General features: G+C 36.9%; 1 protein-coding gene across 1 annotated transcript; it reads right to left on the minus strand.

The window, feature by feature from the left end:
* Positions 1-906: 906 nt before the first annotated feature.
* On the minus strand, positions 907-4,733 carry LOC147496964 (lysine histidine transporter 2-like). Its single transcript, XM_086559775.1, has 7 exons — positions 4,353-4,733; positions 2,847-3,230; positions 2,033-2,426; positions 1,844-1,949; positions 1,652-1,743; positions 1,464-1,532; positions 907-1,345 (listed from the first exon to the last, which is right to left on the minus strand). The coding sequence occupies exons 1-7, from the start codon at positions 4,529-4,531 to the stop codon at positions 1,247-1,249; spliced, it is 1,323 nt and encodes a 440-aa protein (XP_086415901.1). The 5' UTR covers positions 4,532-4,733; the 3' UTR covers positions 907-1,246.
* Between the last annotated feature and the right edge of the window lie 9,870 nt (positions 4,734-14,603).

Raw genomic sequence — 14,603 nt, forward strand, 5'->3', positions numbered from 1 at the left:
CACTACGATATCAGATCACAATCAAGAACGCTCAATGGGAAACAACCATAGTGATGCCCCCAAAAGGCTAGCTATCAACAAAAGCGCCCCCAAAAGGTGTACAAATCAACTTAACACCAATGCCAGGGTTAAGCAAATCAACTTAACACCAACTTATTAGTCAAATCCAATCCACGGTAACCCCAAAAGGAACACAAATCAACTTAAGGCTTCTGATAGGATTAATCTTCCTGGAATTACTACTCAAAGGCTAATTATCAGTCAAATCTAATCTACGAACTACAATCTACGCACTACGAGCTACGACATACAATTTATAATCTACGCACTACGAGCTATGATCTGTGCACTACGACGTAGAACCTACCACATCAACTCTCAATAAAGCTCTAAGCAACAAACAACATCCAGCAGACACGTGATCTCCTTTATTATCTTTCTTTACACCACTATTCTACAAACAGTGATATAAAGAAGGGGGCTATATCAGTACCCTCCACTCTCAATCACTTGTGGCAGACCATGTATCTAGACTATAAGCAGGTCGTGCATACGACCTAAGGTCAGGTCGTCCAAATGACCTAGAAAATGTAACCGCTGCAAGCTAGTAAACATCATCATTAATGACAGATCATTACTTCATAACGGAAGGAGTAAAAATAATCATCAAGATAGCACAAAAAGGGGATCTACGCCTATAAAAGGAGGCATTTTCTCCATTCTCAAGGGAAGGCTCACATTCTCTCCATCTCCAACTAAATCACTCAAGTCTGACTTGATTCTAGTTCACCGAACTGGATACGTAGACATCTCAGAATACCGACCTGAGTTCAGTCAAACATCTTATACAAACCCTATTCTCCGAGATTGTAAGGTTGTGACTAAAATGTACCTCTACAAAACGTATGACCCTTTAAAAATTTGATTCACGAATAATTCAGCCGAATTGCTAACAAGGCTCTAGCGTAGCCACCAGCCGAATTCAGTTAACATTCCAAATGTCCAAAGAAACAAAGGAAAAAAAATGATAAATATCCACGGTGACGTAAACAAACTTCCGTCCCAAGGTTAATGACCTGTTTTCATTAAAGAAAATAACAACTAAAAAGCTAATTACCAACACTACAAGCAAAAAAACATTGCTGTCGATCTCCACATCTATCAGCAGGTACTGTCAGCACCCTTCTGATTTTCGTGTCTTATAATTTCCCGTCACTTCCTAAGAATTATGGAGTCTTTAAGATGCTCAAGAATAGAACTTGTAGCTCTTGGAGTCCAGAATGAGCTCCCTTAGTCCGCCAATGGGTGCTAATATTGTTAACGTCACACCAAGAATAATGCAAATCTGAAAATGCAGGAGCCTGAGTTAGACAATAAGCTCATCATAGAAAAGCAGCATGTGAGTAGATTGAAAGAAGCGAAATAGCTTCAAGAAAAATGAAGTTAATATCAAATCAACATACCCAGTTAGTTATCCAAGATAAGCTAAATATTTTTGGTTTTTTGATAACGAGCCACGCAATGCATGGTAACTGCAAATACAGATTAGTACACTAGTTATTATTATCCGGATATCTGTACTACGTGAATTTTTAAAAAACTTAAAGCAGTAATGTCTTAGTATTGAAACAGCAGAGAGATATTGACTCACAAAGTATGTGGTTGGGGCAAAAGCAAATCCTCCGAAGAATCCAAGAAGTCCTCCAAAGAAAGGGAAGGTCATAGCAAGGAACATTGTTATTGCTGCAATTACAGGCGACACATTACAAATTCATATAAGCCCGAATTGATATTTTATAGTAAACGAAATTCACATTTTTTAAATAGATGTAGCCTTTATTACCAACATATGCAGAGCGTGCAGTCAGTCGAAGAGGTAGACCAGGAGGGCAATTCATCTTCTTCACCAACACAGTTTCTATCATGTCATATACTGGCAACGCATAGATCTACATTCATTAGGAAAAATGTAATTAGAGAAGAAGAAAAGGAAAAGGAGGAAATAGGTTAATAGATGATATAACATTATCACCTGATAGCTTCCAATAACATGGATGACGACAAAAAAGTTAGCTAGACCAATTAGCCAGGAAGGTTTTTCTAGCGAGATGAGAATATTGTCCTCAACATTGTTCCCAAACATCCAGTAACCAATTATAGCAACGGGGAAGTAGCACAAAGCCACAACAATATATGCAACCACCACGCCCTTCCACATGGGTTTCTTGGATGGTTTCTCGGGTGTAGAAGGGATTTGGGCTTGGATCTCCAACACCACATTGTGCCCCGCATAGGCAAAAGCTACTTCACCTAATGCATTGAAGAAATTCAAGATAGTTCCTGCTTTGGTTGAAGATTTGTAGTCGTACTGCACATCAGGTTGGACCCCCTTGTGTGCAGAAGCTGTCCATGCAATGGTTGAGTAACTGTGGAACAAGCACACAACAGGTTACATCAGTAGGATCTTAATTATATTGATCTAACGTATGAATCGAACAATGTAGGCACTAAGAAAGTTGATAAGTATATACGACAGTTGACAGACTGGATTGTATCATCTCGATTGCTTCGACTGTTAACATTTGGATGATTACAAATGGTCTCTAGTAGCTATACTAGCAGTGTGAGACAGGACTTACTTCTGACCCTTACGTTTTTGAATTGGTTATGATAATTAAATCAAAATAGCAATATATAATAGAGATTCCAGAGGTTCATGAAGTATATATTTTTACAATCCAGAGGTTAAAATATAATACTCGTTGCTTAATCATGGTTACATTCCATTTATTGATACCTAATGCATAGCTTTAATGGCTTATTAGAACTCTAAAGTCGGAGAATACCTCAATGACATCACAGCTGCCGCAAGAGACACAAGCTTGATGGAGTCGAAGTTGGGACATTGAGCAAGGACGAAATGAGGGCAGGCGAATATCATAATCCAGTAGGTCAGCTTGATATGTTTGCCTTGCGGGTATGCTGTATCATAGACCTTCTTCAGTGATTTTCCTCCTGTTACCATGTAGACTATGTCGGTGCCAACTTCAACAATAAGCTGTTGAGGTACGATGATCCACAGTCCTAACTTTTCACCAAAGGCATGCTGACCCAGCTCATGATACCTGTCAAATCGCTTTCCTGGCACCGTCTCATGCATCTCCACCATTTGCCATAGGGTGTATAGGGTGATAATCCATGAAAGAACAAGTACAACCGTGCCAGGACCCCTTCAAAATAGCACGACACCGATGATGAAAATTTAAAATGTCTATTAATTCTAGCATTATCTATGCTTCTAGCATAAGAATATGTGACCATGTAATGATACTGATACTAAAAACTATTATACACGCAGGTGGTTAAATCTTAACATTAGTAGGCTATAGTGAGATGAATGGGAGTACAGTCAACAACGAGAAAAGCTCGATCCATATGTGGAGTGATCTTGTTTTTTTTTCTTTGTTTTTTTTCGGGCTAGGTAAGTATGAATTGATTTTTAGAAAATAGAAAGGAACACTGATGCAAAACCAACCGAGGGGGAGTTGGGGAGAATACACATTGTGTTACCACCCTTTCAGATCACGCAAAGAGAAAGTATGTCATCTCAGGGCTAGCTTCTATAAAAACAATAAGGTTTCTTGACGTACACCACACAGTCACCGTTTGAAACAATTTGGCTGCCTGATTATATGCGCTAGAACAGCCTGGTAGGCTATGGTGCTGTTTTCAGAGACCACAATCGAATTTGTCTAGCTTATTAATCACAACCACAATCAAGCAAATTGGTAAAGCAATTACTTTTAAGCTATGTTTGCAGCTTTATCAGTAGCCCGGCCTTCGTAAATAAACTACTTCATGTACTTCATTTATATATAAAGTTTGAAGCATTGAACTCTTACACTAGGATTTAATTAGCTTGGGCTGTTTAAAGCACCCACTTATTACTGTTTCTTGTCAAAGGTTCCATGTCAGTGCAAAATTCTTTGCAAGGACTGCTTCCATGGCAAGATTTGTCAAGAAGATTTTGTTGTTAATTAATTTTGAAAATTCCAAAAAAAAAAAAAAAAAAAAAAACGTGAAACCATGATTACTAGATCCGATTGCTTCTATACATAATCTAGTAAAGTTGACTCCTTGACACTCATTTATGTGCCTTTTCATCGTGCTCACAACATTTACGTATCCATTGTGATTAATACTTCACACAGTTGTTATTTTAAATAAAAACAATTTAAAATTAATTATTTTTTCAATCATTCAACACTAGTGATTTGATCGATGAATACAATACATACTATACGTACTATGAAAGAAAGATCTGACTTCGTTTTTTTTTTCTCACAACATACCATCCAAGCTGTGCCATGGCATAAGGAAGACTTAAGACCCCAGCTCCAACCATAGCAGTGACATTGTGGAAGGCCGAGTACCACCATTTTGCTTTTCTAGAAGCTGTTATGGGAAGCCAACTATCTATCTCCTTCTGCTTTTGTGCTTTTAGATGAACACTTCTCTCTACATCGTCCATTTCTGCAAAATAAAACCTAACCGAAAAAGATAGAAAAAAACTGCGAAGCAAACTCCACTAAATATAAAGTGAACTCCCAAGGAAGTTGATAAATAACAACCTCTTTGTTACTTATCTTAAAACTGTGAAAACAACTATTTCACGGGATCTAGATTTCCAATCTTGTTGAAAAACTTCCTAGTTCCTAGTTCACACATGTATTACTTCCTTGTTTTTAGCAAAGAAATTGAATGAATCCTAACAGCTGAATCGACGAGAGTCCACGTACTCTAGTCTGAGGCTTAGATAAAAACTTGACATAACGGAGTTTAAGAATTTTCTAAAACAACATTTTAAACTTGACAGGAGATCGAATATTAATATGGAAATGAGATTCAGCTATTTGTCCCAAGTTACGTTGTTAAAGAACACCAACCAATCTAAGTGCAAAAGCAAACATATGATATGTTCAACTACGGAATTTTTGGACAAATAGGTTGTAGGCTAGTAGAGAGATGCATGCATTCAATAAGGCCGAGAGCTAAAAAAATTCATGGTCTTACAAGTTTACAACATCTGTTATTTACATTCAATTGGGCGAAACAGGACAGGAATTTTAGGGGCATAACGTTAATTGATGCCACTTCTTCTCAAAGAGCTGATTTAATTTGAACCTTTACCATTTCTGAACAAAATAGTTGATTAATCTTGAAGATGTATGTTGCCCGGCCAATCGCAGCATATTATAGAGCCCACTGCCCCAAGTCATGGGCCTCTATATTTAAACTTCCCTTAATTAAAAAGAAAAAAAAAAAAAAAAAAAAAAAAAAAAAAAAAAAAAAAAAAAAAAAAAAAAAAAAATCTGAAAATTATATATGGGTGGAACTTTTAAATTTCTATGACCAAAAACCAGGTGGTCTAACTTTTAGGACCAGTCAAATGGTAATCTACAATTTTTGTTACCGAAAACGAGAGTAACTAGGGGGAGCCGGGTAAGACTTGGCCGGAGGAAATTCTTGCAAAGAGAAAAAACTTGTAAAGAGAGAAAAGAGATCTAGATAGTAAGTTGGAGAGACTTGAGAAGAGTGATTGTAATATTCCTTTCCACACTTATAAAAAGATTTGTTCTTGTTGAAGTAGACATCATTAGCTAGCCGGACAACTAACGTTATATCTTGTGTCTCATTGTGGTAAGTTACTTTACATTGTTATTACTTGTTTGTGATAGTTAATTTCATAGCTTAGGTTGTGGTTGTTGGTTATAGTGAAAGTTTAGATTTTAGATTGGATTAGTAGATTGTCCGAGTGCAAACTATCTTAGTTGGGATCGATTGGTATCGTTTTCTCTAACAAATGGTATCAGAGGCAGGTTAGATTAATCACAAAGATTGTTATCCAAATCTTGCTCGAAAGTTGTTTGATAAAATTCATAAGAGGAGGTTTGAGTTGAAATAGCTTGTTGAAGATGGATAATTTTATAAACACTCACATGACTAGTCTAAATAAAGGTAACTACACTATTTGGAAAACCGAAATGGAAGACTTGCTTTATTGCAAGGACTTGACACAACCCATTGAGAATGGAGGAGTAAAACCAGATGCAATAGCCGCGGCTGAGTGGAATAAGCTTGACAGAAAAGCTATTGGGTACATTCGACAGTGGATTGACAATAGTGTCTTCCATCATGTATCCCAAGAGACTATCGCTTTTAGCTTGTGGAAGAAACTCGAAGACCTTTATGAGAGGAAGTCTGCGGGTAACAAAGTGTTACTCATTAAGAAGTTTGCTAACTCGAAGTACAAAGAAGGTTCTTTAATGTTTGAGCATCTTAATGATGTACATAATACCATCAATCAATTGCATTTGATGAAAATTCATATGGGTGACGAAGTTGAGGTTTTGTTATTATTGAACTATCTACCCGACAGTTGGGAGACTTTGGCAGTTTCTCTTGGAGGAGCCACTAAGGATGAAATCGTTTCAATGGAAATGGTTACCGGTGCATTGTTGAATGAGGATACAAGAAGGGGTTCACGAAGTAGCTCCTCTCACTCAGAGATCTTTGTCACAGAGAAGTGGGGGAGAGGTAAGAGCAGAAAACCACCTCATTCTAGAGGTGATGACAGAAGCAAATCTAGGGGTGAAACTAGAACTCCTAAGACAGAGAGACAATATTACTATTGTGCCACCAAGGGTCACTTCAGATATAAGTGTAGAACACTGAAGAGGGATAAGAAGAATAATTGTGTACTACAAGAAAACAGGTTTTAAGCCACATCCCAAAACTATGGGAAAAAGGCTTTTCCCACGGTTTTGGATCGTCCACAGACCATAGGCTTTTTGTGTGTCGGAAATGGTATGCCCACAGTCATGACCGTCGGTAAAGCCTATCAATAGTGACGGTCTTTGCGTTAGTTATTGCTGTCGGTATGGCCACAACAGAAACCGTTGGATAATCTGTGGGAAAAAGTCGGTTTTTCCTACGGTTTTAAGCTGTGGGAAAATGTCAATTTTTGCTACGGTTGTGATCCGTGGGATTTGATGTTTTGGTTACGGCTATAGACCATGGCAAAGCTATTTTTTTAAAAAAAAAAAATTGATATTTTAATTATTGGGTCGTTTCTCCTGCCATTAACAAAACCAATCACCTAGCAGAGCTTCCAAAAATTAGGAATAACTGCATAAGAACTTAACAAAATAACAAGTATGAACAAGGTTATTCCTCAGTTCATAATACAATTCGAGAGGATCTTCATGCAAGTCAATTCATTTGTAACAATAAGAACATGTCAGATCACAGTATCACACACATCTTAGGTCACTCCAATTGACTATACCCTTACCTTCAGTGCATGTCCTTATAGTATTCTACTTTAGCAATCGAAAATCCAAATTATAATAAATACCAATATATTATAAAGAACCTCCAAACCAACTTATTCCATCTATTGTTCTGTATTCTACATTGTAATATATTGCAATGAAAAAAATACAAATGAAAAAAAAATGAAAATCTCTATAACTTCACCGGCCAAAAACATTCTCCTCTGTGTTGGCATTCTCGTCCTAAGAACATTTAGCCATGAATAATCAAAGTTTGATCACCTTATGAAAGAAATAATTATGATTAAAAAATAAAGAAAAAGTAAAAGTACGATAGGTACAAGTTAGAAATCGTATAACTAAACACTTGTGATATCTTGTTAAATAATTGGTTCCTTAAGATTCTTGAAGTATAGTTAGTTGGTTGCAACGTATAATCTGCCGAGATCACCATGTTGCATACTCGTGAAGAAGCATCCTGTTAAGTAAAAAATAAATGAATAAGAGATAAAATAAAATAAAAAACATTATACAAAAACAAGAAGCTCTCATTCCTTTAATCAATCTTAAATCTAGATGAGGTTGCATTTACCATTGAAATAACTAGAATTAGAGTTACTCTTTACAACTCTAATACACTTTAGGAAAAAAATTATACACAAGAATCCAAGCACTTAAAAGTCATCCGCAATAAATTCATGACCATCAAAACCTAGTGTCCACTACAAAAAAGAAATAATTAGTAAACATACATGTGACAACTTGCAGGAAAAAAAAGCAGGTGCTCAAGTTCATAGCTACCATAAATCTTATATTTAGTGCTAGGGTGTTTTAAAGTTTTAAAACAACCTTAACTGTGTTTTTGAGGAAAGTAAAACCAATAACCTATACAAAAGATATGTGTAACAAGATTAAGACTAATATACCATAGGAATCACCAGTATACCAATTCAATCTGTTCTCTATTACCTTAAACTTGACATTTTCAGAACCAGCATACCAAGTCTCGATATACTCCGACCAACAACAAAGGACAGTCAATTGATAGAACTAAATTACCATCTTTAAGCATATCAGTAGTTCTAAAAGATGCTCACTGAAATCACATAGACAACTGTGAAAATGGTTCCACAAACAGAGTCATAACGAGAAAGTTATGACAAAAATAGTGTATAACCCTTTTTATCCTAAAAATCACAAAATCCGAACCTTTTACTAAAATTTTGCAATTTTCAGATTTGAAGACTTGTTGCAGTCCAAGTTTTATGGTTGAATACATATTTACAAGTAATAACTAAACTACTACAAGCAATGAAAATGGATTTACAGCAATCTAAACAAGCTTTGTGAGTTCAATATGCGTCAAAAAACCATACTAGTTAGAACATGGGTTAAACATGGTTATGAAATTCAGCACTATATATACATACACTAGAACTTAATAAAATGAGGTGAAGTCTAGCACAAGAAACACATGAATCATGTCTTAAGGTAAATCCTTAGCATGCTCCTAATATGATGGAAATAAACGAGAAGTAGAGCACCTACCTCAACCTTGAGCAACCAACGAGCTATTCAAGAACTCCAAAACCAACAAGATGATGAGCAAATTTAAGAATTACATGCATCAACAAGAATTTGAGAGAGAACTCCACATCAATATCCATAGATCGAAATTAAGGAATGGCAAGGAGATTTGGCAAGCAAACAAGAGGAGTGGACACCCAAACTTACATGCAAGGCTTCCAAGCTTGAAAACCCCTACAACATGTCAAGAAGTTTAACAAACAAGATAAAAGGAAATAAATCAACACTCTAACTATAAGAAAATTTACAAATTTTATTTAGATAAACCCCAATCAAATATACAAAACTTACAAGTTCTTGATTGCACTATTTGACGATTTCCAAGTGTATTAAATCGTTAAGTAGTACTAGAGAAAGGTAGGAATTTTTTTACACAAAGACAAGGTTTCCAATTACTATGAAAGTAATCCAAAACAAGATATTAATTAGAAACCTAATACACTTATCCTTTCTTGGCCATCAAAACTCCCAAGCTTAATTTAAATCAATAATGTGGAGATTGTACGGATTTTAATGGAGGCAATTTTAAGGTGATTCTATGAGTGACGTATTGGAAGGGCAAAATAGTAATCAGGTAAACTTTTTACCTTTATTTGCGAATTTCATCCTGTCAAATAGATAAGAGTACGAAAAAGAAGCCAGAAACTCCCCTTTGGGGGGGGGGGGTTTCTTCCCGTCTGCATCGGATTAACTCCACCACTAACGATGGATATATCGGAATTTGAGAGAACACCGCTCGCAAGAGTGAGAATAGCTGAAGAAAGAGTCTTAGCAGAAGCAAGACCAGCTCTTTCTGCTCCGAACCAAGTCGAGAACCAAGCTCAAAGAAGAACTGTTTCTTTTGCTGACAAAGTAAGAGGTGACCAACCTCAACATCTGGATGTCGAGGACCTACCTATATCAGAAATTAAAGGCAACATGTCATCTATCAAGTTCCCTAAGAAAGCAGTAGAAAGGGGTCGAATTTACTGCAAGTACTATTTGGTGGGTCGGTTAGATTTGCAGAAAATCAAGCTGGAAGAAGTACGCTCAATAGCAGCAGATAAATGGAATCCTCAAGGGGACTGGAAGATTATTCCTTTGGGAAAAGGCTTCTTTATAATTCGGCTTACCAGTGAAACTGATTGGAGGAAAATTTGGGGAGGGGGTCCGTGGAGGTTTGGGGAACAAACTCTAAGGCTCTCAAAATGGACACCAAACTTTGATCTTGATGTTCATACCAAAACCAAAGATCTTCTCTGGATTAAATTCCCTAAGTTGGGCCAACAATACTTGGGATTCTTTAAATCGATGTCAATGGGTAAAACTATCGGTTACCCAATTGGAGTGGATAAACACACACTAGAAAGAGACTTTGGTTTCTATGCTAGTGTTCTTGTTGATGTTGACATCTCTAAATCTATCCCAACTCAGATATGGGTGGAAGAGGAGGAAGAAATTTCTTTTGTGCAAGATATTGAAGTAGTAAAAATGCCAAAGTACTGTGGACACTACAAGTCAGTGGGTCATCTGGTAACAGAATGTAGGGTGCTCCAGAATAACACAAGAATGGAAGAAACCACAAAGGAAGTTGTTATTCTAGAACCAACTCCTGAAGCAAGGAAACATAACAAGAAGAGAAGGAGAAACAAGAATAAGCAAAATGTAGGAACAAGTGGTACTAAGGACTCAACTGGTGACTACATTTCTACTCCTCCAATAGCAACACAACCAACTGCTATTGATGTAGAGACTGTAAATACGTAGGTAAATGCTACAGTAAACGATGAGAATAATGTTGGGGAACAAGTCTTGCAAGAGGCTCAAGCAACTTACATGACTGGTAAGTCTGTTAGAGGTACAAATCAAAATGAGGTAGATGCTGAGACTGGGACTGGCTTGGCTGTGACTCAGTTTCAGGAAAGAAAGGAGACTCTCTTAGCTAGTGAAACTAGGGAGGTATCTCCTGGCGTGATAACCCCAACAGCTTTGGTTGTTGAGACACCCATCCCTTTTTCTGGAGATGGAAACAGGCTCAAATTATTAAATGAGTGCAATTCTCTCCTGAGATCGGTCAACTTGGCTGATTTAGCGGATGATGAGACTATTGAGGACAGTGAAGAACCATGGTAGATGATAGCAAAGAAAAAGTCTAAGCCGGAATGGATGTTGCAGAAGCACTCTCCTCCATCTACGAGGGCAAGGAAAACAACTCCACATAATCAAAGATGAATGTCCTAACACCAAGACCTTATTTTGTATCCAAAATCAAGAGTCCAGTTCAGTTGTACTTTAGATTTCTCTAGAGTACACTCACTACTTTTGCTTTATGGTGGGAACCTATCCTGTAACTTGAAGACTTTGTCTCCTCGTGTAACCTTATATTTATATTAATATATTCACATTTTGCCTGCAAAAAAAAGAAAAAGAAAAGAAAAGGGTGGAGATTTGAGATTTCAAGGTAGAAATTTCTTATTTGATAATTGAGATTTCTAATAGTCGCAAATGAGATAAGGATGCTCAAAAATGCCAAGTCCAGATTGTACTAATTATATGTCCTTAGAACAAAATAATGAAAAGTTACCATTTCATACTTTGTGGTGAATATCTCCTCATATTCTTTTTGTCCTAGATTGTACAATAAACACAATGCACTTCTAATTGTTAAGAAGCCTTGAATTTGCACCTAAACACCTTCCGTAATCACTTCGATACGCACATAAACAACTTTCCTTAGAGGTGTTTAGTGCAAATCAAACTTAGTCAAGACATCTTTTTTCTACTTACTGTTCCATATATCAAAAGACATGCAAGGGGATATAAATAAAATTGCAACCACTCTTTAGCGGCGGAAAAGTAACGATTGTGAAATAAAAATGGTTGCTACTTACTTGTCCCTTGCACATCCACTTTATAGGGCAACCAAACATGGATTCACTCAATCCACCCAACTCGATTCAATCTGGCACTCGGCCTCACATCAAAGCCTTGTTTCCCGCACACATCTAAATCATTATATAGGGATGAGCAAGTTGATTAAGCCATAGCTCTTGAACCTGCCACTTGGCTTAATTCTTTGACCTTAGCTTCGTGGGTGGGGACTAACGGTCTCTGGTGCATGTGCTAACTCCCCCAAGCGAGAAGCAAATGCCACCCAACCCATGCATTCATTCAATCAAACACATTAAGAGCAGTACAAGCTATTTAGAAAACAACCAACACACTACAGGGAATCATCACAAATAAACAACACAGAGAGAAACTTAATCGCAAAGTATCAAACCCTCTCAAATTTCATTGAATTGGCAAGAAGTCTAGTGAAAATCACTAGAAATTTTGAATTGAAAATGAGAAATTTTAACTAATAGACTTTAGATAAGTAATAAAAAGAACCACACTTTGAATTTTGAAGTATAAACGATAAATTTTTACCAAATTCTTACTTGATGAGAATGATGAAAATCGAAAAATGAAGCAACATGAAAAATTGAAAATCTGAAAACCTAAAAACCTAAAAACCATTTTAAGTTCATAAGATTCATGTAAAATTTATTGAGATGCGAGAAGGGGAAAGAGAAGACAAAAATTAAATAAATAAGTGGATTAATTTAATAGGTATACAATTACCTGTTAAGGCTTGCAAAACAAATTTCAAATCAGCCCAAATGTCATATTCAAATCTGCACGTCAACAACACAATTAGAGAAAAAAAAACATAGAAGAAAAAGAAAGCCATCAAAATCCTTACTTTAAAAAAAAAAAAAAATTAAACAGTTGTCTAAAGATGAAACTTAATTACAAATTAAGGTGAAAAGGTAAGTGGCAGTGGGGGGAAGGAGAAAACATAACTGGTAGTGGGGGAAGGAGAAAAGGCATGTGGCGGTAGGGAAGAAGCTAAGTGGGGGAACTTAATTTATGTGTGTTGGAATTATTTTGTTGTGTGTTAAAATTTTGGTCAAAATGCAGGGAACATCCGTCCAGGACCTAAAAAAACGTACCAACGGTTTCTCTTCGTGGCTCCACCCACGGTGCAAGTAAACATTTAAACCGTGGGTAAAAGTATTAAAGTCAAGGAATGAGGAGAAACCTATTTGCTACGGTAAAAATTTGTGGGAGAATATGCAAAGGTTTATGACCATGGGAAAAAAATACTGGGTAAATGTGGGAAAAAGTCCATTTTCTTGTAACTGTTCAGAACCACTATACAACTATACCAAGCGTACGACATGGGAAAGAGGAATGGAAACACAAGCCGAGATACTACCGCAATAGAAGACGATGATCAAGTGGGGGATTACGTCAGATTGTGGCGAGTGTGTCAGGTTAGTACCTCATCATGCCGGATATAGAGTAGGTGATAGATACCGTGAGCATCCTATCGTCACACACCGCATGAGTTTCTTCACTACCTACAAATGTGGTGAATTTGGTGAGGTAAAGATGGGTAACAGTGGAGTCTCAAAGATTATAGGTATTGGTGATGTTCATGTAGAAACCAATGTCGGCTACACCTTGACACTCAAAGATGCAAGACATGTCCCTCACATTTGGCTAAGCCTAATTTTTGTTGGGAAGTTAGATGATGATGGTTTCCAGAGCTCGTTTGGCAATGGGGTATGGAAACTAAGTAAAAGTTCCTTTGTGGTAGCCAAAGGGAAGAAGAGTTGCTTGCTTTACAAGACACAAGCTAGTTTGTGTAAAGCAGAGTTAAATGCATCACAAGAAGATGCTTCCACCGAACTATGACATAAGAAATTGTGTCATATGGGAGAGAAAGGCATGGAAGTTTTGCCAAGCAAAAGTTCTTACAAAACATAAAAAGTACACATTTAAATAGATGCACTCATTGTTTGGTTGGAAAACAACACAGGGTGTATTTCCAAAGATTCCCCTCTCACCGAAAGGAGAATATCCTTAAGCTAGTACACACAAATTTATGTAGTCCTATGAAAGTGAAGTCCCACGGAGGAGCTTTGTACTTCTTGACTTTCATTGATGATGCGTCAAGAAAGATATGGGCATATAGTATGAATACCAAAGATGAAACTCTAAGTGTGTTCAAAACTTTTCATAACATGGTTGAAAGAGAGACAGGGAAGCTTTTGAAGTGTATTTGTTCAGATAATAGAGGAGAGTATATTGGGCCGTTTGAAGGATGAAATGCATATTGTCTCACTCTCAGTTACCAAGGAGTTACTAGGTAGAAGCATGCTCATAGCTGTACATGTGATTAACCTATCGCCTTCGAAGCCTTTGAATAGTGATTATCCAGAGAGAGTATGATTAAGTAGATATGTTGATTCTGGATACTTTAGGATATTTGGGTGTAGAGCATTTGTTCATATTCTCAAGAATGAGAGATCGAAGCTTGATGACAAAGCCAAGTAGTGCATTTTTCTGGGTTATGGGGATGAGAAGTTTGGTTACAAACTTTATGATCCGATCAACAAGAAGGTAATATGAAGTTGAGATGTTGTGTTCTTGGAAGACCAAACAATAACAAACTTTGAGAATGGTGAGAAGCTAGAAACTTTCATTGATGATCTTGTTGACTTAGAACTAGAAGTTCTTATTGTGGAACGAGATGCAGAAGGCATTGAGAATGCAAAGAACCATGGGTTTGAAGCTCATGATGATGATCCTATTGCTCATGATGGGATTGAACCTATTGAGATAGAAGATGCAGATGAAGTGCATGAACCA

The sequence above is a fragment of the Coptis chinensis genome, chromosome 5, assembly GCF_015680905.1.
Source record: "Coptis chinensis isolate HL-2020 chromosome 5, ASM1568090v1, whole genome shotgun sequence".
In the NCBI taxonomy this organism is placed as follows: Eukaryota; Viridiplantae; Streptophyta; class Magnoliopsida; order Ranunculales; family Ranunculaceae; genus Coptis; species Coptis chinensis.